The 26,521-nt window shown below is 38.2% G+C and overlaps 1 protein-coding gene across 3 annotated transcripts in view; it reads left to right on the plus strand.

The window, feature by feature from the left end:
* Positions 1 to 26,521, plus strand: part of MAP7 (microtubule associated protein 7) — a 109,695-nt gene that overhangs the window by 66,140 nt on the left and 17,034 nt on the right. For 2 of the 3 annotated variants that reach the window (XM_063390293.1, XM_063390295.1), the window contains exons 3-10: positions 528 to 605; positions 8,113 to 8,276; positions 9,033 to 9,144; positions 12,468 to 12,578; positions 18,271 to 18,384; positions 22,177 to 22,316; positions 24,708 to 24,817; positions 25,203 to 25,483. In XM_063390293.1, the coding sequence (XP_063246363.1) occupies positions 528 to 605; positions 8,113 to 8,276; positions 9,033 to 9,144; positions 12,468 to 12,578; positions 18,271 to 18,384; positions 22,177 to 22,316; positions 24,708 to 24,817; positions 25,203 to 25,483 (1,110 nt within the window). The remainder of the gene's footprint in view (positions 1 to 527; positions 606 to 8,112; positions 8,277 to 9,032; positions 9,145 to 12,467; positions 12,579 to 18,270; positions 18,385 to 22,176; positions 22,317 to 24,707; positions 24,818 to 25,202; positions 25,484 to 26,521) is intronic. The other variant, XM_063390296.1, reaches the window with a different exon arrangement.

Raw genomic sequence — 26,521 nt, forward strand, 5'->3', positions numbered from 1 at the left:
ATCTTTTGAGATCGATATCATGCCGTTTCCAGAAGCTCAGCCAGATCAGGGCTTTGATCCAGCCTGTTTTGCTTGGGTGCTGAGGTTCTTGTGTCATATAGGGCTTATTGGTTGTTCTGAGGCAATATCAAGGGAAAGACAGTGCTTTATTATAATAGACTTTCCTGTGGATGCATTTTGGAGAGATTTTATGGGATAATAAACAGTATTTTTTCAGAATGCTCTCTAGCAGTCCAGGAGACAAAGCTTCTTCCTGGGCTTCTGCAAGCAGTATTCTTGCTGAGTATTCACAGTTACATCTTAGTCTATTCTTTGGAAGTATTTTACATCTTAAAGAATATGAATGCAATCTAATTATCAGTTTTCTGTGTTTTTGTTTTTTTTTTTTTATAAGATGGATTTCTGAAAACATGATCTATTTTGACAGAATAATTAGAGTTGTTAAACAGCCATTTTCCTAAAAGTTTGGGGTTGGTAGTATTTGATTTTATGCTATGTGCCTAATACTTCTCCTTCTCTATTTGTAGATCATCCAGTAGTACTAAAGGTTGATGACAGGCAACGGCTTGCCAGAGAACGGAGAGAAGAGCGAGAAAAACAGCTAGGTGAGGCCCACTCTGAGTTTTGTTTGTTTGTTTTTAATGGACCATCATCTGCATGCAGTGTTATTGCCAGTTTACTTTTAGGGGCAGTCAGCAAAATGATAGTGCTAGATACAAAATAGTGTCATTTTAGATAAACCATCATATCTTTAAAGCATATTTCTTAGTTCATCAGTACTGTATCTCTCACCTGTTCTATGAATGTGAATGAAAAATGGCTTTAATTCTGAAATCATGCAAGGGAGCTTCATTGATGATAAAGGAATTTTGAAGTTTTAGAATATTTTACTGATTAAGATTAAAATGCTGAACACCATAAGACAGAATTGCAGAATATGTTGCCAGTGTATGGTTTGAATTATTTAATGTAAACTTGGGGTACTTTTTTCAGGTCCAACCTTTAGTAGGTGTCAAAGAGGTGTGCTCAGTCTCTTATGTCACCCATGCCTTTGTATGTTTAACACAACTCAAGTGAATAGTGAAGGCTATTTAAAAAGTGACTACTGATGGGCAGTATACTGAGCATGCTGCTGAGAGAATTAAGAATTATATGAGGCCAAATGGGTGGCTTTCTGAACAAGGTTTACATGTTTGACTGCCACAAAGTTCTGTGGTAATTGGGAGGTTGGGAAATAGAAGTATTTCCTCTTTTTTATGTGTTTACTCTGATTTCTGTCAATGCTGAATTGTCCTTAGGACTTGAGAAACAGAAATTCTTTATTTCTCATTTCTAACTTCTGAAAGTTTATTGAACTACATTACAACCCCAGCCAGAATTATGCTGCTTTTTCGAACCTGAAGAGCCATGATTAATTGTCACCTATGTCTTGATACCATTTATATCCCTTCTTTACAGCACCTTATAACATTGCAGTAGCCATGTATGAATCACTAGGATTGTATTGGAGGGCAAAAGGAAAGCTTTAGTTTTGGCTTGCTCAAGGGGTAACATGAAAGGATGTTTGATAATCCCTGAAAAGCTGCTCCTCGACTTAGGGTTGGTGGTATGTGTAGGCTTAGTTTCTTCAGGTTTCAGAGCAAATGGATGTTTGGCTCATTTTAATTTTTTATTTTAATAAAAAATTTAATTATTTTTAATTTTTAATTTTTCACAGATGATGGTTCCATTTGTTTTTTTCTCAGGTTTCATCCTTGTATAATAACAATGCTTTACTCAATGCAGAGAAAGATGCTTTCCTTGAATTTAACTCAACTCTGATTTTTCTAGCTATGGAAAAATGAGTATTTGTTACCAGACTTCTGTTAAGTAATGTGTCATTTTGTGTGAGATGTTTTAAAATCAACATCAAAGCAACATCAGGAGTTTTTATAAGTTGACATGGAATCCTGCACTTCCAAGTGGGAGAGATCTGCATGTCCCTATGATGTATGAGTGTACTGTGTGTTCTTGCTTGAAGAATTATTTTGAACTACCAGGATAATTGGAAGTTGCATTGTACTTTCATCTGTATATTTGTCTGCTATGATTTAGGAGCTATCTCTTGAGATTTGTCTTCCAGTACAGCAAAGCAATGATTTTTACAACAGCATACAACTTTATTTTCTTTTTTTTTCAGTGCAGAACCTAGATCAGCAGTCACTCATGTTGTGTGAACCACAGCAGAGAAATTCCTAAGCTGTCTCTCTTAACCATTAAGTTGTATAATATTGTTACATAAATGTGTCTTGCTAAAAATTAGAGTTGGATTTTGTTAATACTGGGACATCAGCCATACAACAGTAAAGCAACTGAAGGAAAGAATTTATTTTTTTTCAATAGAATTAGGTTGGATTTAAACTTAATTCCTTTCCTTTTGATTCAGGGGATCAGTCAGGTTTTAGCAAAGACTTCTATTTAAACAGAATTTGAGAATTTCTGTCATACCTCAAGTAAAATTATTCTTTGCTCTTAACAAAAGGAAAGGACAGTGTTCAGTTCTTTAGGTGTAGAGCTGGTAGTAAGTTTGTTTTGTACTTTCAGCAACTTGAACTCCTGGAGGTCATGTTATCAATCTTTCCAGGAAAATTAAGTTGTTTGACCCTTCTGTTAAGAACATGTGGAGTACCAGTTTAGTAAGGATTATGTTTCTTTATTAGGCAATATTCTGATGTTAAAGGAGAGTTAACACATTTTCTCTTTCCCCCTTTTTTTTTTTTTTTTACTCTCAAGTTGTAAATCTTTTTGAGTCCCACTGTGCTGTGATAGATTTGGCTTTCTTGTGGTAAAGTGGGTTGGTGTGTGCTCTGAACTCTTGCAGATTTGCTTGCACCTGCAAATAGTGTTTTAGCAGTCTTATCCTACTTAGCACACTTGAGTGTCTAAGTCTTGTTTTTAATGAGAGTTTAGAGCATAGGAAATGCTGTCATTTCTGCTGTCTGAATGTATATAACATATATGTGCTGAGACAGTTGGTATCTACTGTTTCTTGAGGATCATGTTGAGCCACCTAATTTAAAAGATTAAAGAAGCTTCTACAAAAAAAAGCCCCTTTCACCTTTGGTATATTCATGTTTTGTTTCAGGCCCTTCTTTAGATAACATAAAAGATACACCAAGACACCATCAGGAAATCACACCATCAAGAAGAAATTATTGTTTTGCTTCCTTCACTGTAGGAAAGGCATTGCTTTTGAAATGCCATCCCAACAATTCTAAAATATGAATTCTTTGATTGTTTTCTGTGCAGTTAATTTTGCATGACTAAAGTTGTATCAATTTCAGGGAATGTTTTTTTGTTTGAATCTTTTTATTCTCCTGACCATTTGGGAATGTGTGTATTGTTGATATGCACATACAGATCTTTAAAGGATTGTTGGGGTGATCTTACTTGATTTTAACGCTTCCAGTGTTGTCATTTGCTCTTTAGTAACCATGTTTTCATTTTTGTGCTCTTTCCACTAGATCTCTTTCCCACGGCACCTATGCATAAAAGTTCACATCTGTCCTTTAAAATACAGATATCGGATCTCTCTATGTGAGACTAGCCCTTGTGGGTTGTGCAAGACAGAAATCCCAAGAGAGGCAGTGGTGGGTGAAGGTGATAGCTGTCAGATGGGTCGGTTCCCAGAGGCCAGAGAGAAGGGAGCTGTCACACTCTGGCCCCAGCTTGGCACTGTGCATGTGTCAGGCTGAGCAGCCGTGTTCTGGCACTGTTGGACATGTTGGCACTGACATGACACAAGCATGTTGGAACTGACTTGTTTATGAAGACAACCATGGTATGGTGGCCTGGTCAAACTGGAAAACGTTACTGAAAACTGCTGGTTTTGCATCATGTGGGCTTCACCCTTATCTGCTATACTGATTGTTATCTGTACTGCCAAATTAACAGTGTTGAAGAGCATTCCCTGGTGCTGAAACTTAATTGTTCCTGCTACAAAGCTGTTATGATGGATCCTGGCAGGGTCTTGGCCCCAGCCAGCTAGCTGTCTGCTTGCTGATTCCCAGGGGAATTGGCAGGGAAGATCCATGGACTTCTCTGCCTATGCTGATCAAGTGCTGTCACCATTTTGGAGGGTAGAAGTTTAGTAGTAGAGGTGGAAGTTGCTCCATGCCAGTTAGTCTCTGGTTCCAGAACATAGACCTAGTCCTCCTTAACTGGATTAAAAAAAAATCAAAATGTGTTTTTGAACAGGGAAAATAACTGGGATGTTAAAATGGGCTTCATTCTGGTAACCTTAGGTAGTGACCTAGCAAAGAGGAAGAATTTTCTTATTGTTACTTAGCAGTATCTTGGTCCCTGATTCTTGAGAAAGCTGTTCTAAGTTTTACTTCTGAGCATGTTTTATCTACGCTAATTCTGCTTAGAGACTGGTCTTTTTAAAATCAAAATTATGATCCTGACAAGGACACATGATTGATTTAGTTTCTGGCATTGGGAACAAAATGTGGTAATACTGCTTTTCGACTTAGCACACTTCCCTACATGAAGAATGATTAATCTTAGTTCTTAAATATGTCTGAGTTTCAAGTTGGCTAAATTCATTAAATTCTTAGTACTTACAATGTATAAACATTAAAATAGTATTTAAAAGATCATATTATCATGCAGATTCCTCTCCCATTTGAAAGTGATCATTGGCAAAATAATAACATTAATAAAAATTACAGTTTTCTTCTGTGAGTAAATTCCTTCTGGTCTGTTTTCTTCCCTGGCACTTGAGGCCAGAACTTTATCCAACAGAGAGAAGCCCCATAGAAACTGGGAATCACTGACCCTAGCATATGAATAATCTTGGGATCTCCTTGGGGAATTTGAATGTCAAAAGGGTTTATAAGAGAAGAGAACAATTTTTAAGGAAGAGTATTTTAAAAATTTCTGTGATAAATGTCCCTCAGAGCATGGTTACTGGGGAAAGGTTGGCTTAGAGAATCTCACATTAACTTCACCTTTAATTACAGCTCTGAAGTTCACCTTCTAATTTGTTCAGTCAGCCACTTCTGTGTAATGTCCCCATTTTTAGGTATGGTTAAAGCATCACCGATCCATTTTACTGCTAATGCAGCAAGGGGGCAATCACAGCCTCAGTGCAGAGCTGGCAGGCAGCAAAGGTGAAAGAGCGGTCAGAGGAGAAAGCTACTGCTGAGGCCAGTGCTGTAAAGTTAGAAAAGGTAAAGGCTGGAAAGCGTGACAAAGACTGTAGGATTTTGGCACAGGTAAGCCATCTGTCTGAGGTGGGTTCAAAAGGCAGCCTGAGAAAGCATGGTGCTTTACAAAGGTGATCTACCTTTGTATAGGCAGTAAACCAGAAGAAAAAGGACTGAAGAGACAGCAGAAGGAACAGAAGAAGAGAATCTGGGGGCACATTTTTTGCTTCACATAGATAAACAGAAAATAAAGGCTTTGACACTTAGTGCATGCTCATCCTTCCCTCACAGCCTAAAACCACTGCAAAGAATAGTTCTCTGTGTGTGTGTGGTTGGGGAAAGAAACTACAAAATTATGTCCAAAAAAGAAACATGCATGGTTTGTATGCATGCATCTTCTGCATTACGTTAGTTAATTCCAGTGAAATAAATTGGTTTCAAGTCCTATGTGTCCCTTAATATTAGAGCATCTCTTTCTTGATTGACCTTGTTTTCTCTTGTTCTGTTATTCACTTCAGAAGTGTCAGAAACACACTCTTAATTATCTTGCTTTGTACTGTAATCCAGCATTACTAGTTTGCAAACAAGCAGAAGGTATTCAACAGCATGTCTAGGGCTCAATTTCTAAATCTCGTTTTTATGCTCTAATTTTGTGTCCTTGTATCATGTGACTGGGTTCAAATGTGTTGATTGTACTAAGGAATGGAATAGAAAATGGATCAGGCTGTGACTTCTGTTTGTACTTTCCAGCTTTAATGTAAATTTTCCTATGGAATTTAAGCTTTTACTAACTTGTGCCATTGTATATACCTTCCTTATAGCTGGCAAAAACTGAGACCTGAAGCTCACAAAAGGATGTCAGTAGTGTACATAGGAAGAAGTGAAAACAAAGCAGTTATTCTCCTTTGATTTTTTAATAATATAAAATGCAGGAATTTATCCTTGAAACAAAATTAAAAGTAGTTAAGATTATTATCTCCATCTGTGAAAAAAGTTGAATTCATGAATATAGATATTACACTTTTTTCAGCAAACAGGTGTATCATAAATCATACTTTCATGTGCTTGTTAAATACTTGGTCCAAGCATAAAATTAGTAACTTCTTTATGTTAGCAGATGAACTCATCTTTTCTGGTGCCTTTTGCCTGTAGCCTAAAGGTGATGGAAAGATGTAGCTTTTGTATTTGTTTTGAACCAGATCTGTTATTTTTGTTAAAAGATGTTCCAGCCAAACACTTCCATTTGCCTGAGTTAATCCATCACTAATGAGTGTTTCTGTTATTGAGCTGTCCTGCTGTATCACAAAAGTGTGATTTTTGTCACCCCTTCTCAGAGAAGCAGAAAGCTGAAGATAAGTGTCCTGTCCAGATATCCAGAATTCTGATTGTCTTCCTAGCTCTAAGGATGTACATAAATATCTCTTTGTAGCCTTTCTCTTCTTGAATTTTGTCTTAAAAGCTCAAATGTCCTATTTTCATTACTTTTTCTAAACAACAGGACAGACTGAAACCTGTGGAAATCACCATAAACAATGCCTCAAGAAAGTCTAGCCATTTACATTAATAACAGAAAGAACAAATAATCTCCATGTCTTTTATAGGCAAATTAATAGTCCAGTGACATCAGTTAAGAAAGCTGTTGGGTTTTTTGTTTGCTTGTTTTTCCTAATTTATTAATTTTCAGTAGACCACCAAAGAGCTTTTTTGTGCTGGTTTGCCATTGTAAACAGATTCCAGGCACAAAAGAGCCAGCTCATCACAGGATCTGTGGAAGTCTTGTGGCTCACAGCAGCAGCTTGTCTTGATATGATCATTAGAGTCTGTATGTGATTATTCATTAGAAGTTGACAAGCTACAGCTAGCTGGATTTTCATGGGATATATGTAATTATGCTTCTTAGATGCTCTTAGTGCTTTCAAAGAGAATGGATTTTTCACAACTTCTGCAGAATGGTTTGATTGAGTTCCAGTTTTGAACAACTACATTGTTTGGGTTATTTAGCATGTTAAGAGTCTAGGTAACAGGATGTGTGCTCTGGGTTTGGGGATTTTTTGTGTAGATTGGTTTGCTTTGTTTGGGTTTTGGTTTTTTTATTCATTTATGTACCACTGTGGTGAAAGGATACTGTCACATAAGATTCTAGAGCATTTCCTATGTGATGGTAGCACTAATTTAGACTGCAAACATGTGATCTTGCATAAGGGAACAATCTAATTCCACTCTGGGTCCCAAAGTTTTCAAGACACCAGTGGGGAGAGATCCAGAATATCCTACATCAATGGTTTCATGTGGACTGCAGTCTGAGCCTGCAGTCTACAAAATTCATGAAAATTCAGACCCTGATAGGGTGAAAAATCAGTTCTTCTGAAACTTGTTGTTTGAAGCTGTGCATAAGTGGAATTATGTGATAGATTGATGCTTTAGATTTCTTTGGTGGGTAACTTCCTTCCTTCTGTTGGTCCAGGTGGTAGAATTGTCATCTCTGCCACTTCTGTCATAAGAGATCTGTATTGATCAATAAAAGTGAAAGTTATGATAGTTTTACCTTTCTTTTTATTGTCTTTTTTTTCAGTAAAGTATTACAGAGAATTATCATGGTTTGTATAACAGAAGTTTGTTCACATACATCTGACTTCAGTAGTTAGGCATTTTAAGCTAGCAAAAAATCCTTTCTTCCTTGAAGAAACTGTGTGCTCAAATAATTTAACTGTTGGTAATTCATAATAAGTAAATTGAGATTAAATAAAATCAGTGTGTGGCCAGGGTACATTTTAATACATGAGGAGAGATAAGGAAATATCCTTATGTATGTCTGAAGAAAGAGAGTTCAAAAGGTTTTTCATTTACCTTGGTTATTCAAAATGTATTAAAGATTTTATTACATAAAGCAAGTTAATACTTTTATTTCTCATTTTTCTCTCAGCTGCAAGAGAATCTGTGTGGTTAGAAAGAGAAGAGAGAGCACGGCAACATTATGAAAAACACCTAGAGGAGCGCAGAAAGAAGCTAGAGGAGCAGAGACTAAAGGAAGAGAGAAGGCGAGCTGCCGTAGAGGAGAAGCGAAGGCAGAAACTGGAAGAAGAGAAGGTAAGAACAAATGTCAAGGTAACACTTTTCAACTTCATTTGCCATGAGATACAGCACTATCAACCTTTTTCTCCAAGGGCTGATGCAAAGAATGCCACATGAGCCATGGTCAGTATGACAGAGTGTGTGGAGGGATTTTAAGCCTTACTTGCACAGGTACTGCCTCTGTTATGAATCAAATGCAGTGAAGTTGAGCATGCCTGGGTTACTGTGCATGGTGCTGCTCAAACTCAGGCAGAAAAACAAACAGGGCCAGGTTTGTATGGTTATCTGTTAATTCTTAGCCATTCAGTTTAAGGGTAGTTAATGAAATTTGCCCTAACAAAACCTTTTCAGAAATAAATGTGTAATGAAATATGCTCTTGGCTGATTTGTCTCAGTTAAACTGGGAAGTAAGTGCAGTGTGATCCTATGTAAGTCATCTCATCCTTGTGGGTGTTTTGTTTCCTGTCTCTCCCACTCTTCTGGTATTTAGTAGATGGGAAGTAGCCCTAGGATGTGTTTGTGTAGTGGCAGGGCCACTTAAACAGATCTTACCTTTTTAAAATTTCAGTTAACATTCTTACTTAGTTATGGCTTACTTGCTGCTTAATTTCATTCTAGTGTGTGTGTCTTAGTAGACAGCGCATAAGCTTAGACACAGTTGTAAGATGACTGCTTGGATTTGTCTATGTGGATGGAGGGCAGCAGTGTTTGATGAGAAAACAAAGTTAAAAACCCAATGGTATCCAAATGTGTTATCCTGTTGTACTCGAGGAACGACATGAAGCTGTTGTACGGCGCACAATTGAAAGAAGCCAGAAGCCAAAACAAAGGCAGAACAGGTGGTCCTGGGGAGGAGCCCTACACAACCGCATTAATAACACAGGTAAAGAGGGAGGCTTGCTCTCCTCGCCAGTTTCCCTTCCCCACCAGCCAACTGGAATTTACTTTTCTTCTTCTGAAAGGAAGGATGACTCGGTGTATGTTAGTTTGGATTCTTTGCTCTTGGTCTTATTGCTAGCAGTGGCATGTTTGTGACCTTCTTGTGTAGCAAAAAGGTAACAAGGAGAAAAACACCTGAACAAAAGTTGGAGCTTGTTTGGGGAGTTGACTTACTGTGTAACTGCCTTGCTACAGCTTCTCGCTTCTGCTGCTTTGCTGCTGTTGGTGTGTTTTTGTGTGGGTGTGCTTGTGCTGTGTCAGTCTCGTGATATGAGCTATTGTGGCAAATGCTAGCTTTGTGCCTCCTAAAGTAGCTCTGTGAAAATGACCAAACACTGAAATTAAAGTAGACACAAGGAAGAAAAATTGTTCCTTGTAATAAGCGATCTGTGCCTTGTACTGAAATTTGGGGAAATGGAAGTCCATTTTCTACTCTTAAAGACTGGCAAATTAAGTGAATTTTAGCTATATACTTTTTCCCCAATTACTTTCTCTAACTTAACCTGCCAATCATTAATGTTTATATGCCCTGTTAAATATGAATCAAGCCCCCAAAAAGAGAACCTTTCCTTTACTTCTTTTAACAGAAAGTGATCCTTAAAGTTCTTTTCTTCCTATTCTAATTTCAATGTGTCTAACCTCCCATCAGGGGAGGAAAAAAATGTTGAGAAAAGAATGCTGTGAAATCTTTGTCATAGATAATTTCAATAAACAGTTATTTTTCATAAAAGGTTACTTTTTTGCTTAACTTTGTATATCTTATTTGATTTTTATTTTCTGTGAAAAATCATTGTCTTGCATTCTGTCCCTAGGTTATTTTTTTGAATCATCATTCACCTTTCTCGATTTAGCAGGCCTGGAGCACCACTTCAAATCTCTGGGTGGTGCTAGAAAACCTGGTACATAATGCTGTGGTTTGTTATTCCTTTACCTATAGCTAGTTCTCAGGAAGTGAGATCATCAGTAACTAAACCACCCTCATGTAGTTGCAATGCATGCTTAACACCATGCTGATAGATTAGAGCTGTTGTTAGTACCAGATTTTTCATTATTATTTTTTTTTGGTGGAGAGTTACTGCTGGCTGACTCCAAAGATTTGGCACAATTCACTGAAATGAAGCATAATACTTTACTGGAATTCAAGGAGAGCAAATTTGAATATTTTGTTATTTTCTAAAACCCTTTTGGCATACTGCACGTAGGATTTACAATTATTTTGCACATGAACACAGACACATAACCAGCTGCATTGGCTGTTTCGTTGCTCATGGGTATTTAAATTCTTTTTTTTAATTTGTTTTTTGGTTTTTTTGGATAAAGAAAGCAGCCATTTTCCAGGCAATTGATTGCATTTGGCCTATTCTACATTTATAGGATTATAGTATTGCCAATACTTGTATGCAAATCCTTATGCTGAATGTCATTCATTTAAATAAGGTTCATTGACATGAGAAATGTTGTCATGCCTAAGAGCAGAGGTGATTTTCAATATTGTCATTTGTCATCTTCAGAAAGCCAGTTTATGCAGTACATCCTTTCTGCCAGATGTAGAAGCTTTATGGCTGTACTGATACTGTGTCATTTCTCAGTGGCAGAATAGACATGAGATAAAACTCCCCATCCCATTCCCACAAATATTGTTCTGTTCTCAGGAAGCCTGAGCATCGTGTCTCCAGTAGAGACTTGCACAGGGCATTCTCCAGTGTACTCCATAGATCAATGTGGGATCCTCTTGCCAGCCTACAGAGGTCTTGTTTCTAGTTATAAAATTTAGATTTCTCCTTTTTAAAACCCATTTCTGAGTTTTATTCCCCTCCCAGTATCCAGTCTGCCAGTTCTATGCCCTCACCAAGTCATTCTAACATTAAAATTAGCAAATAATCACATGGGGTAGGGAGAATCTTTCTTCAGTCCAACCAGTTATAGTGAATCCTATATAGTTCTGGGGACATATAGATCCTATAGATCTGGGGACATATAGATCCTATAGATCTGGGGACAGTTAAGGTATTTTTCATATACTCAACTTGTATGGATTTTTTTGTACACAATGAGTATAATTTAATCTATTGGGACAGAACAGGTTAATACACTTGTCATAACTAAAAAATGGCAAACAACATTTCAGCAGCAGCACCCTTAATGCTGTCATTGTCCTGAGTTTGTATCTGCTTTGAAAACAGTGTACAGACACATTTTTGCACACACAGAATATGAATCAGCAGAGCAGTTAGGCATATGCTCAAGCCTCATTGCATTTAAGCACGGTTGAGTGCTTTGCTGAGTAGTGCTGAGGTTCACTACATGCTAAAATGTAAGCAAAAGCAGAATTGATTCTCACAGCATCTTTTGGATGTCAGATTTTCAAATGGAAATTTGTAGTGGGGAATGTGTAGTCGATGCATGGAGCTTGGAGCTCTTTTTGTTTGGGTTTTTTTTTTGAGAGAAAAAAGCAAGGACACAGCAAACTTCCTGTGACACACAAATACACAAAGTGTGTGCAGTCTCTGTTCTTGAAGTAACCATCACCCAGTCAGCAGGGCGCAGATGCTGACTGCAGCAGTTGGGCAAATGATGCAACAGCTCTCTAAAATGTAGAGAAACTAAAATCAAATTATACATTTTTCCTTTTATGTATGCCAAGTAGGTGCATTACAAGTACTTTCTGCAGAGACTGATTTTTTATACCTGCTAAGGTGTGTGCTGAGCTGGATTTTCAGCATGCTAAAAATAACTCTGTGGTGGGTGGTTTAGCACTTATACATAACTGTGGGATTTTTAACTAAATCTTTTAATTTCTTTTGTACTTGCCCTCACTTCCTTTGTGCACTCATCTTCCCTTAATCTTTCAGTGTGGCATTGTCACAATATTGACCATCTGCCTCGTAACAGTGCCCTGTCACCTTTGATTCAGATGCCAGGGTGATTTCTTAGTGAATAACTTTGTGTTTCCAAGCATCTTGGTCCTTCCATTAAGCTTTCCATTGTAAGTCGTGAGCAAAGATTTTCTGACAATATTGAAAGTCTTTAGATTGCAAACCATTGAGTGATAATTAACAGAATATTTTACACATTTGAAACTTAAATTATGTTGTGCCTAGTCTTTGAGTCACCTGTACAACATCTGTTGAGAAATCCATTCTCTTTTGGAAGTTCTTGTGGTAGAGCAGGAGTGACCTAGTCCTGTTTTCCTCCTCCCACTAGTGAGCTAGGACCTCGCACTACTGCATGTGGGCTGTCAATTAGCATTATCTCCATTTGTTTTAGATCGAGACAGGCGGTCTGTTTCAACAATGAACCTTTCGAAACATGTTGATCCAGTCATAAACAAGCGGCTCTCCTCCTCATCTGCAACATTACTAAATTCTCCAGACAGAGGTACAGTTTTGAAGAAAAAAGCATTAAAAGAGCGGCAAGAAAGAATGTTCTTTACTGATGTATTACTTTGCACATAAAACAAGCTTCTGAAGTCGTTTTCTGTACTTAATCTAAGTGGTAGTGGAAAGACTTCAAATATGACAAGTAAATGGTTGAACATTTTTTCCTGTGAGAACAAATAATTCTTGTTTTTTAAAACAAGAGAACTTACTTAAACAATTCTGCTTTAGCAAAAGATAAAAGCAGTGCTTCTGTCAGGTTTTTAGTAAATGAGGTACAACTATTGAAAGAATACATCACTCCATGTGCATGCAATCATGTGTGACCTTTTATTTGCATTAGACCATTTTCTCATTATTTTGTTTTCCTTTCTTTTTTGGTAATAATTCTTGAAAGTCTAAGAACATGTTGCATGAAGCTTTCAAGCAGTTACTTTATTACAATTTCTGGTTATTTTATTACCATTTCCAGTTATTTTTATGGAAGAGGTGTGGGTGTTTTTCATATTGTCTGTTTATTGACTTTTTGTGTCCAGTTACTTCCCAAAGATTGCTTCATTTCAGTGTACATTTTTGATGTTTTCAAGTCTGAAAAATTATAAACCATCAAGCTTTTAAAAATTAACACAGCTGAATTGCTGTGTCTGTTCTGAGGACTTATGAGATTCAAGCATTGAGCTTAAAAGTTTTATAAAAGAATGTCTCTTGTGTAACTTGTGCAAAGAGCTTTACAGTAAAGTACTTTTTTGTCCTCTGCTGAGAACGAGTTTTGTCCCATTTCAATCCATAAAATTATTTTAAAAACCAAATTTTTAAATGGACTTTTAGTTGTATTGTCTGGTCCATGTCATTATTTGTGTGTCTTAACTAAGTTCCAAGTTTGTGTGAGCATGTGTATCTGGTTGATTTGATGAGCCATGTTCATCCTAGTGGGCTAACCTAGTTGTACAGTCTGGTAACTTGTGAAAAATACAGTATTACATTAGGAAATAATTTATTCCTAAGCACCAGTCATTTCTTGCTCTTAATGTTGAGATCCAGTCAGTTTTATCTTTATTAGCTTTTCAGGTGTGTATATTTTTTTCAAATGGTTGCTGTTCTTTGCCAGGGGATGCTTTTGTGAGGAAGGATCTTGGTGATGTGGGCAGGTGAACAGCAGCAGGCATTAAGTATGAAGGATAGTCTCTTATGGACTGTAACACAGTGTTTTAGCTTCTGACACTCATTTCAAGTTCAGGAGAAGTTAAAATGAATATTAGGCAATCTACTGGCAGGGAAAGAAAAGCAATATAGAAGTGATGGCCATATGTCAGAATGGAGGCATTCTTTGCTTGGCATTTTTGCTAAAACAGCACAGAACCCTTTAGGAATCTCTTGTGACTTTTGCAGACTCCAAGACAAAATAAATCCAAATGCTGTAAATGCTTTTTCTCATGTCAAGTCAGGTACCTAAATCTAGTTGAGCCATGTATCTGGAGAAGTGCCACTAGTCTCTCCAGTGGCCTCAGACTCTTAAGGCAGGTGCTTAAAGGGAGGCTGTGACTGCCTGCTCCCCATTTCCCCTTCCAGAGGACACCCAATCACACTTTGTCTGTGATACAGACTCCTACCTGCACAGCAGCGAGCTGGAGGTAAGGATGATAAGCTTACCTACTAAGGGGCTTACAGCTGTCAACAAGAACTTGTCATCTGTTGTGTAGCACTTTTTTATCATTTGAAGGACATTTTTTTTTCTTTTTTTCAGCAAAAGACAGAAGTTTTCATTAACTAATTGGCTGAAGACTGGCTAATGACATTTCAAGCATAGTATTGCTATATGGCTCTTTATCACAGTTGTACAATTGGGCAGCCAGAACAGGCTTCTTATGCTTTTATGTTATTGTAGTTAGTGAATAGTCGAAACAGTAACAAAACATGAACGCATTCAACTGGAGAAGGCTGCTGTTGACCAAGAGATTTTGGCAATTGTGCTCTTTAAGGAGAGTTTAGCAAGGGGATAATATTTTTAATGAGGTATGAGTGAAATACTTTAGGTTTTGCAAAACTTGTACCCTAGTTGTTTTCCTCCCCTTCTCTGCAGTGATTTTTCTTTCAAGCAGATGATGGTCTCAATCACTGCATCACCATTTTCTGCAAGCATTATAGAAGACATTCAGGGGCTCCAGTATTATTTCCTGTAGAAAGAGCAGTTTCCCCCTCTCTACTCCTCACCATATTGTGTATGTGTATTAGCAAACACCACATTTATCAATGAGAGTCTCCTTCGTGATGCTCATCAGAAGGCCTGTTAAATCCCTGCCTCCCATCTGTTCCTACAACTAATCAAATGCTGCTGTTTGCTTATTGCAAATTATTCTGCTGCTGCTAAGACAACTTTCCAGTATCCAGGCTGTATATCCTGAAGACAAATACAGATGATTGTAACCAATTTACTTTTGCCAGCTCCCTGCAACTTTGTGTGTTTTTTAGTTACAAGTTAGTTTATAAAGATATTTAATCTGTTAAAAATAACCTGGCTGTGGCTGGGGGTAAGGGTACTTCCTTGTACCAGCAAGCCTATCACAAAGGTACTTCCTGTGTGAAAATGGAACAATAAAAGCTGAGAGAGTTGAGTTTGTTCACACTGGAGAAGGCTCCAGGGAGACTTTACAGCCAAAAGTTCTTCCCAGAGAGCTGGGGAAGGATTTTTCACAAGGACATGTAGCAATAGGACCAAGAGGTAATTGCTTCAAACTGAAAGGTTTAGATTGGATATTAGGAAGAAATCTTCTCTCTAAGGCTGATGAGATGGATCAGTGGAACAGGTTGCCCATAGAAACTGTGGATGCCCATGGTCTAGTTGGATGGGGCTTTGAACAATCTGGTCTAGTGGAAGGTGTCCCTGCCCATGAGAGGAAGGTTGGAACTAGATGATCTTTCATGTCCCTTCCAGCACAAACCATTCTATAGTTCTATCAAATAGCCCTTTGAGTGATAGCTTAATATATCACGAGAAAAAAATACTGCTTCTCCTTCTCTGTCAGATGGTTTGAAAGACTAAATCTTAAAAACCTCACCCTGAGGCATTAAAAACAAAAACAGCAAGGACAAACCATTGTATTAAAGTTGATCTTACTATTTTGGGATGTTCTGTGTTGAGTATTAAGTTTTGCTCCAGTGTAGTTTGGACACCAAACTGAAGCTATTCAATGCACTATGGTATTAATACTCTTGTAGTTGGAACACAGTGGGCAAAAGTTTGTCTATTCTAGGTGAATGGTGGTGCTAATCTGTTAAAATATGTATTGAGTATGTGAAGTGTGATGCTTTCAGAGAGCTGTGCTTTTGGAAAATTCAGTGTGTGATGACCCTGGCCCACAAAGCCAAGGTGCATCTAAACAATCTCTGATCTAAATCCATGGTAGAGATTCAGGGAGACTCACTCCAAGGTCCTGGCTGAAACTGTTTTGACATCTCTGAAACCTATTGCTAGGCCTATTGCTTATATGGAGAGGAAAGTTTTTGTTTTAGTTCACTGCTGTGCATCTCAGCTAGCTCACTCCCAAACAGCCTCAGTGCTTCAGCTGGATGCTGTGGACACGTGATTGCTTCCAACAGGGGATGTGGATACAAGCTCCCCTGAGTTAGGGCCAAAGATAATTAAACCATACTCATCTTTAGGGCAAGGAACACGAGATAAACAAGACATGGCAGGTGACACACTGGTGTTCCAAATCACCAGTCTCTTAGCTGTGTCCTCTTCAGATTACATCACCTCTGGGGGGCCTAGATGTGATGTAAAGCCTATAGCTGGCCCACAGGGCCATATTTACATTGTGACATTTACTTACCACATGAAGATAAACTCCAAGAAATGGATGGTGTATTCAGTACTGGTTTAATGGCCTGAAATATCAGGGGTTGCTTTCTGAAGTTGTGTGATCTTTATTTAAACTGCAGTAGAATAGTTCTCTATACTCATCAACAATCGCATCTGTGAGCCTCACCTAAGAAAGCCTGAGACACAAAAAAGGATCTGTTGTCTTGCAACACTAGCTTTAATCAGTGATCATACTGAGCATGGTGCCTGGAGAGGAAAGGAAGCAAAGACTTTACCAGTTTAATGGTAGCTCTGTGGTTTCTTCATTGTTAAACTGCAAGTTTATGATAATGCGTGTGCTGTAATGGAGGTCTCTGTAGGATATTTGGTGTGTCTGTATCATCTCTACCATTGCAGAATGAAACCATTAATCACAAAAAGCTCTGGCAGTAGTTCATTGTGTAAAAGAACAGTTATGAAAAGCGCCTGCTGTGTTTGAGAGTCCTATATTTCTATAGTAATGCCCTTTTTGCATTAGTGGAATTTAAGGGAGCAATTTGAGAAGTGCAAAACTGCACTGAGGGCAGATTAAAAAATTATATTTTCATAGGAGGAGATTGGGATCAGTCTCTCTTTTCATGGGGCTCAGCAAGAAGTAGATTAAAGACAGATTTGGAGTTTATGTCTATTAAAAGTGATGGATCTCTTCCTTTAAAAATGCAAATGAATGTCAAATTTGTTACAACCAGTCACTTCAATGAATGTTAACAGAGATTGAGCCTCATAAATTCAAGCTGTAGTTTTGTTGCTGCAAACACTAAACTAAGGCAAATGAATGCTGAGATGTAAGAAGACCCAATTTTGCTTGAAATATGAAGATTACTGCTGTAGTGTAAGCTTACTATAATGAACTACTTTGGGAATGAAACAATAAAACAATATAAAACAATTTGTTGCATTGGAATATCAAGGAAATACTCAATTCAGTACAGAAAGTAACTTACAAGATTCTTCTGGTTAACCCTTCAACATGATAAATGTTTAATTAGTATTAAAGAAAAGGTAAAGAAACTTTACAAGATACAAGGATCATATTGACAAGCTATGTTTGTATTAGACAATACTGGGAAAAACAAAGTAGCAGTGTGATTGCAGCCAGGTGAACATGTAGAGCGTTCTCAAAACAGAGCAACTATGTGAAAAGTTGAATCTTTTTTACTGCTCTACATGGAAACTGATCCTTAGCATGATCTTTGCACAGAGAATTAATGATCAAATATCTTTACTGTCTTCTGTGGCTTCACCTGTTACTGAGACAACTGTAGTTGCTGAGCTTGGTATCTGCAGTTGGGACACACTACCCTTTTGCAATACTTTGATAAAACCTCATTGACACAATTCTCTGTGTAGCAGTAAGCAACCTTCTTTGGTTTTTGTGGATAGGCTGGCAAACTTTGGAAGCTGTTTTAGTGTAACTGGAAGACTGTATCTCTTTTTTATAGGAAGCCTTTGGGACACAAACATCTCCTATACATATTAAGAGTAGACATTGAAGTCTATATTTAGGAGTGGCAACTGTTCTTTTTGTAGGGAAATTATCCTGTCATTCCTAACATGGAACATGGCAGATGTTACCAAATGAATATAGACATTTTGCACAATTTGCTGTAATGCCACAGGCAGTAATGCAAATTAAATGTTCAGGTGTACATATTTGTATAGGAATTCTTCTGCTAAAAATGAGGGATAATAAAATGCAAAACACCAAACTATTGTGAAGAGTTTCAAGAATTTCATGGCATGCAGTAGTGAGGAAACAGTACTAACACTCTGCAGCATGTGGTTATATGTGAAGTGTTTGATCTAACATCTTGCTTGTATGGTGCACGTTCAGCTCGCCGCCTTCAGCTCAGCCCATGGGAGAGCAGCATCGTTAGCAGGCTCCTGACGCCCACACACTCATTCCTGGCTCGGAGTAAAAGCACAGCTGCATTGTCTGGAGATGCAGGTAATCCTATAAGAACACAGGCTTCATGTCTCAGACACTTATTTTTCCAGATTCCCTGCCGGATGTTGTAAAGTCATTGATCTAATTATGAGTGTATGGTAGAATCCCAGAATGAACTCGAATGTCCGTGAATAGTGCATGACAGCATGAAACCTTCTCTGTACAATTGTTTGCTGTGCCTCTTTCTATTTCTCCTACTACCTCTTCCTTACTTTTGCCTCTTCATCAATGCAATAAATGAACACAAAACATACAGGGCAACAACATCACACTGACCATGGCTGTTTAAGGAAATGCACACCTTGATGGAAGGAGCTGATTTAGCACATCCACTGCTAAAGCTGTGAGCTGCTTTGCTGCAAAGGAGTTTCAGCCCCTACCAGAGCAGTTCCCACATGGAGAACGTTAGAGTTTTATAATGATAGGACCTGGCAACTGTGCATTTAATACCTGTGAAGTTAAATGTGCAGGTTTAGTGAGGTTATAATGATTGTAAAGTTGTCTGCCAACCCCAGAACAGCTCCCTGATGGTACTTACTGAGGGAAAATTAACGTGCAGGAATGTGATGATATCGCTAGGTGGTAATTGAAGGCCCAGGCAAAACTGTATTCCAATTACAGCCAGGGCATACTTGCATATCGTGTATTTTAGGCAGGTGACAGCTGCCACTTCTTTTATCATAGGATGTTTTATAATAGGGTGTTTTATCCACTGGGAACTTTACCATTACACCCTCAGTACATGTAGCAATATATTATTGTAAATCTAGGCAAGTCTTTCTTGTCTGATTTGGACAGGATTTTTATTCTAATTAAGGAACATAGAAGGTAAGAAGGAACAGAGATCTGCTAAGATTACTTTTAAAGAAGCTTTCACTTAAGAACTCTTATAACTAATTAGGCTGTGGTGTGTTTCCACAGGGGTAGTGCTGTAGGAGCAAAAATGTGGATGATATTCTGCAAATAGTAGAATTAACAAGCACAGAATTCTTTTTTACTCTTCAAAAACAGTAGCTTGTAAAATTAATTTCCAGCATTAGCTACCAAGAAGGATATTGAAAATTCAGCTCTTCATTATAGTTGAGAATAGTAAGAAGGCAGCATGTAAGTGCTTACCTTCCTGGAGCAAGCATGAAGCCTTTTGTGACTGCTCTTGTTTATTCTGCACAAGCAACTCCAAACTGAGTGGAATATTGAGAAAGGCTGCAAGTAGCAGGAAATACTGATTTGTCAGTTCTGTCTCAGGCAATTTCCTGAAGTGCCTTCCCTATGCTATCTAGAACTATACTACCAGAAGAATAATCCATCTGCTCATGGTTTTCCAGGTATTATTCTCTAGGAGCAGTAACTTCAGCCCCTTCATACAGGACGCTTCCTGGAGATTAATGATCAGGTGATGGCAATGGCTCACAGCTGTGCTCTGAGCACTCCACTCATCCCAGCCTGCCATTATTCCCTAGAAAATTACCCAGCCCTTTGGCTGTAAAAATAAAATTCAATGTAAAAAATCTAAACTGAGTTAAATATGGATTCATGTCCTTAAATTTTAAGTGAGCTATTAGGGACATCCAGCACACATCTGGATCTTTTTTAAAATAAATCCTTTGAAACCAAAATGTTTTTTTTAAATAGCTTTCAAAAAGCTCCTCTGAGTAGATGTAATCCTGTTAGCACATGAATCATTGGAAGTGCTTCCTAAAGCATTGTTTGGCAACTTTGTTTGGCAAATGAAAATTAACTGTTACTTTTTTAATACTTGTGTTGTTGTCCTTGGTGGTAATTTCAAATAATCAGCATGAAGAAGGGGAATTGAATGACAGAGCAGGAGCCACATAAATTGTAAGTGGTGTAAAGCATTATGTTCATGCCTTGAAAGGCTACCTAGAACAGAGGCTAGACAGCGTGAAAGGAATAAATTAAGTGTTTATTAAAAAGGCCTTCAAAGGATACACTTTGGGCAGTACAAGAGCCTGGCCAAGGCTACACCCAAAATGGACAACCGGTCACACATTTTCACACTTTTATAAGTTTGGTCCATTTGCATATTTGGGTTAATTGTTCAATTACAGCTTCAGGTTATGAAGTCCCATTCTCTCAGATTGCTCTTCTCAATTTGCTGGTTTTTATGCTTTTTGGGCCTGAAACTGCAATGGTGTCCCTGGTTCTCGGGCTGGAAAAGGATTGTTTTGTCTGACTAAACTGTGAGGAGAGCTTGCTAACACTTTATATGACGCTCAGAGTTATATACTAATCCAGTACAGAAACTGGAAAATATGAGTCTAAAACTTAAAGCATCAATGCCACTGCCTCCTATCTGGTTTAGATGCCCTCAACCAAAATAAAAACACAAACAAAAATCACTGTTTTATTGTTTCTTGCTTGTTTTCAAGTTAGTCATAATTCCTCATTAAACATAAATCCCTATAAACTATAAGGCAAGTATTAGTGCCATTACTGTAACAATTACATGAGACTCTTTATTCATAATGTTAATCTCTTGGTACAGGAGAATTTGCAGCATTAGCACTGTTAAGTCTATGAGCTCTTCCTGTAACAGCAGCTGTACTTTTGTAAGACTAGAAGAATTAACTATATTTGGAGCTTCATTCTTTCAAGCGTGCTCAGAAAGGGATATACAGGCAAGAAATATTGGTTTGGTTTGGTTTGGCTTTTCATTAAGGCAATAGAGTATGTAAATTTCTTTGACATGGAAAAAAAAGAATAGGAAAAATACTATACAGAGCCCCTATTTTTTCCTCAAGTGGCATGCTGGATAATAATCATGCTGAGACTCAATTAAATGACCAGAAGAGACAAACAGGAGCAGAAAAATAAAACTTTGCTGTAATAACATAGTTTTTCCCAATCTTCTCCTTCAGTTAAATCAAGAGAAAATCCAAGAACACTTTGCTGCAATAAATTTCCCACATGTTTTGCAGTTTAAGTTCCCTTTGAAGATAAAATCAGAGAATTGTATATCTGATACCTGCTACTGTCAGATCTGTTGGTAATAGCCTTTTTGCTTCTGCAAACCAACAAAAGCTGCCATCCCGGTTACTCAAATACCAATTTGCAAGCTGATTTGTTGTTGTCAGCCTGTTTTGTTTTTTTTTTAATGTGTAAAATAGTTTGCTGTTGAGAATGTATTTAAGTTGTTTTTTTAGAAGTATCAAAAAGTATGATGGGCTAAATTATCCCTAAAAAGAAGAATTTTTAAAAACAAATCACTTGCTGTAAATTGTAGACAGCAATTTCACTGATTTCCCAGTTGAAACTGTTTTGAATAGTTAATAGCTTTTGATCTTTGTGTGTGTCCCCTTTAATTTTTCTTCACTTCCGGTACAATTCGTAGGCATCTTATTTTGTTTGATTGCTTTCTATTCTGAATGTAATGGAAATTCATTTCAGTGTGTACTAAGCTAATCTGTCAGAACAACCATTGTTTCTACTGCTTTTTCAGAACCACCAGTTGTACAAAAACTTAACGGGAAAATACTATCTACTACCCAGTATCATGGCATACTTCTTAATTTTTTAGAAAGAAATTATGACCTTATAAATGGAAAAGTGTATGAACACCTATTGAACTTACATCCTTACTGTATGTGTGGCTAAGCTAATGTGTCAAATGATGGCTCTGACTTGATAATTGGTTATTTCTCTGTGTATTAATACCTTCTTTCTTTTCTGTCTTTCTCGGTCGTTTCTGTTCCTGCTGGCTTTCCTCTGTCAATTCTCCAATGCTACTCTGTAATTAAAACTAATAAATAACAAAACCAACCAACACTGTAGTCATCCCCGTTTGTCCCCGTTCAGCATCTTGCAGCCCCCTCAGTCCTTTGTCCTACAAGGCCATGAACTGCAGGAATTCAGGAGAACGAGCAAAACTGTATGCTTCTACTGATGCCGTTGGACGCCGGAGAACAACAGGGGTAAGCTTGGCAGCTGCCCGTGCACTCGGTGTCCCGTGCCATGACCACCCGACTGCAGTGCTTGTTAGGGCTGGAATAGCTGCAGGGATACTTCCTCCCCTCTGCACTGTCCCCACCCGCTCCAGTTTGTGTCATAGTTGCCTGGATTTTAACTGGAACAGCCTGATTATGCACCAAAGAATCCACGTGGAAGAACACTGATGTTTACTCCAAACACCCGTGTTTGCAGAGTAGATGCCTTAGCTTCTCATAAGGCACAGAGGCAGTCACAGTGCCCTGTTCTCAAGGAGATTCTTTGCTGCCTTTCAAGGCTTAAGGTGTTGTTGCCGCTTTTCCCTCAGTTTTTCCCAGCAGGCTGTTTTCACAAAGGTTCCAGAATGTGCTGTCTTCTGAGGCCTCTAGCCCATTCAGCTGAGCCCCTAGAATAAAGAGGGGGGAGTGCATGCACTCACATATCTCAATACACAAGTGCACAGAGTACTCTCACTTCATCTGTATTTTCTTAGGAGACCATGCTAGTAAATTTTTCCTCACGGGGAAAGACAAAATTGATTTAGGAGCATGGTTTACAAGCAAGGCTTTCCACAGGTTAATTCTGAATGATTTAGTAGTGGTACTAGGGCTGATCTGAGCTTTTAGGAACATCAAAACAGTAGGACAAACTTGTATTGACTGTGCTCTAAGTCAGTGGAATGCAGACTCAGTTCAAATTAATTTGCTGAACCTAAGCAGTTATATTTTTTCTTGTACTCTACAACCTGAGTTAGAGTGTGAGAAGAGTTAAAGTCAACTGCAAAACACTGTCTAAGAAGTGCTTACATTTTTGTTTGGCTTGATGGGCAGAAGGTCAAGAGGCAGTGCTGCTATTGACATCCTTGTTGGAAGCAGTGTTAATCAAAGTGCCATGAGACATAGTCACTACTTAATCTTTCAAGCAGAGGGTAGTATCCTAAAGTTTAAGCTAAGGTATAGCCTTAGTATGTATCTCCAGAGAAATTTCCTAGCATGTGTATAGAGTATTGCAGTCTCCTGGGCTGTTGGTTCTTCTTCTTGAGTCTTTCTGATTGCAAGAGGTTTGGGTTTTGGCTTTGTTTTTGTTTTTTTCTAAATTCAAATGAAGAAACGTTGTTACTTTTTGGTGGAAGAGGTGATATAAAACTGTTGTTAATATAAAATGAGTGAGTTAAGAACTATTTCCAGTAGCCTGTACGATGCAGAGAATCTTTTATACTTCTGCAAACTTCTGTATGAATTCAGCTTTTTACTTTATTGATATGAAGAAAAATTTTCTGATGCTCTGCTTTCAGTACTAATAAAGCAGATGCAATAGAGAGTTACTGCTGGCAAGCCAAAACTCATGTTCATTGTAATGCATTTATTCTGGTTGTGTTTACTTTGATAACTCAGCACGTCATGTGCTCATGAAGTTGTTTCCAGTCTTTCTTTTCCAGTTGTTAACCTGGCTTTCAGTTCAGGGGACGAGCATGGCACAGCTCTCTGGTGGTGAGGCTCTCAAGCCTCATGACACATCTGCTGCAGGGGTTGTGTTCAAGCCCCAGCCAAGGTGGGGAAGCAGCAGCCTCTGCCTCATGCTGGCTGAGTGGCAGCTCAGGGTACTTTCCAGTATTCCTATTCCTCAGGCTCCCGGCGTCTGAGCTCATTATTGCAAAACCATGAAGTTTTTCATCTATACTTAAATATGGGAAGTATATAGGTGCCTAAATTCTGATATATTCCCTTAAAGCAGTAGTTCTGTCATAGCTCTGGTTTGTATTATTAGAAATTTTTCTAAACCTAGGTTTTTATTTTTTAAAAAATAAAGAAGGAAAAAGGAAATCACTGTCATGTATAAGATCCAATGGTATGTGCTGTAAAATCATGCAAGAAAAGAAAGAATAGGCTGGTGTACCATATTTGGAAGCTTTGAGGACATCTGTGATATTCACGTGTAAGCACGAACCCAAAATGTTGTGCTGTATAGGAAGATTGTGACCAAGTATGAGCCAAGGGCAAGGGGAAGCTTGTTTTATGTTTTCTTCAAAAGAAATCTTGTGTTTAGGGGAAGGTACTCTGTGGCAATCAGCAAGATTATGCTATAAAAGATAATTTTTTTGTCTGTGTAAAATTAAGCCTCTGCAAATTAGCCCATTACATCTTCGGAGAGGAGAGAATGACTAAGAAGGATTCTTGTCAAATTCATATCCACTGACAAAGATGGTGTCAGGTTACAGCTGTTATATTAAGGAACTTGTTAAACAAGCTGTAGAAACCACTGACTCAGCACTGCTTTTTCTCAGCCCCCCAACTCCTCATCCTTAACTGAGCTTGCTTTGCTTTCTTTAGCTGTGTGAACTCTGGCTTGACTTTGTCTTTTTGTTTGCTGAGCTATAGACTGACAAAAGAGAAAAGGACCATTTGTCATCCAGCTTCTCAGCCAACTTTAAAGGAGGTCATTTTACTTCCAGCCTCAAAGCTAGATCATCAGCTCCCTCTCCAGTTTGGTAAGTCAAGTACATGCTTACCTGGACATGAGCTATAGGCAGCTCTGATTGTTCTGTTAATTAAATGTGAAAAAGGGCAAACTTATTTCATAATGTAGATGTTTTCTCTCTGCAAAAAAACGAGACAGTCCTGCTTTCAAAAAAATCTTGCTACTGCTCTGGAGAAGGGAAAGGGACAGGAAAACACTTGGTTTCTTCCTTCCTGGCTAGGCTCATTGCTCATACATCTGGAAAGTTGGAGAGGGGCATTTTGCATGAAACCAAATCAGTTGTGCCAGCAGTCCTGCTTGATAGAGAAACAGAGAAATGGTTTTATTTTTAGCTGCTGTGGTTGTAGAAGTGATGTACAGGTGGAAACCAGCATTGTCACTCTTTGATTACACAGGCATGCATCAAAGTCTTTGCCTTTTTTGCCTGGCACACCGAAACAGATAACTTCCCCACCTGGTTCCTCCAAAGTTTCCTCTGCTCAGACACGTCCTCCCTCTCCTGGCAACATCCGGCCAGTCAAAAAAGAGATCAAACCAGAGGGTGAGAAGAAAAAACCAGAGAAGGAGGCTGAAAAGGTCAATGAGGCAAGGACAGAAGAGAGTAAAGGAACTTCAGCAGGTGCTGGAGAACCTGCAAGTCAGGAGCAGCTCACTGCCCAAGCAGAGCTAACTCAAGGTAAGAAGACATTCTACTTTAGGATAAGGAATGTTTTATGTTTTTCCTTCCCTTTGTCTGAAATGATGTAACTTTCAGTAGTTTTCTGTCAAAGGTTAATCTGAATTCTTCACAACACTCCTGCAGATGTATGTTCATTTTGAGGAAATTGTAGACTGGTTGGAGCCCTCCTGCTTTTAAGTCGAAACAATATGTCAAGCTGCCTCACACAGTGAGGCTTCACAAGCCTTTGCTCTGCCATTTTGGACAGGAATTTGGTCCCCCATATCATAACATAGCTTCTTTAGAAACTCTTGAAGTAGAATAATAAGCCACCACATAAGGTCGTGTGAGCAGTGAGAATGTCCAGCTCTGCTAGACACAGTGCACTTGTGCTGGTAACACTGCTAGCTTATGTATGGTATTGAAAGAGGACCATTTCAGAGGAGAAATTAGCAGAAAATATAGTGGAATGCAAAGAATCAAGGAGAAAAGTAAAAAGGAACAGGGAGAAATTTTAAGGGAAAAATGAGTCATTAAAAATAGTTAACAAACAAACAAGAAATCCACTCCAAACCCTACCAACCCTGAAGAGCAGCAATGCAGAAAAGGATGTACACAAAAAATAAAATAATGACTGTAAAGTATAGAAAGGGCAAAAGGTAAATCTGAAAATGAAAAAATACAGGTTTGTTCTAGCTGTCATTTTAGTTCATTCTAAATATGGCATAAACTGTCTCTTGCAGATGAGATAGAAAGTCCAGTTTGACAATTGGGATACACAAGTTGGGTTAGTTAGGATTCTGACCTTAAAATATGTAGACTTCCCTGTAGTTATCTTTCAGATAACAATTTTAAGTATTAGTAATCTTGCATTTAACTGGAGCAGGTGTAGTTTGGGCTTGTTCTGTTAAAAATAAACTCAGGTGAATTAATTTCTTCTGTTTTATTCAGTTGTTACAGTAGTTCCTGTCTGATAACCAGGTCCTATTACAAAAGGTGCAACCCCACAAAAAGGGTGGATGGATGCATCTGTTGGCCATGGGCATGAAAGGAGAT

The sequence above is a fragment of the Prinia subflava genome, chromosome 2, assembly GCF_021018805.1.
Source record: "Prinia subflava isolate CZ2003 ecotype Zambia chromosome 2, Cam_Psub_1.2, whole genome shotgun sequence".
NCBI classification, from domain to species: domain Eukaryota; kingdom Metazoa; phylum Chordata; class Aves; order Passeriformes; family Cisticolidae; genus Prinia; species Prinia subflava.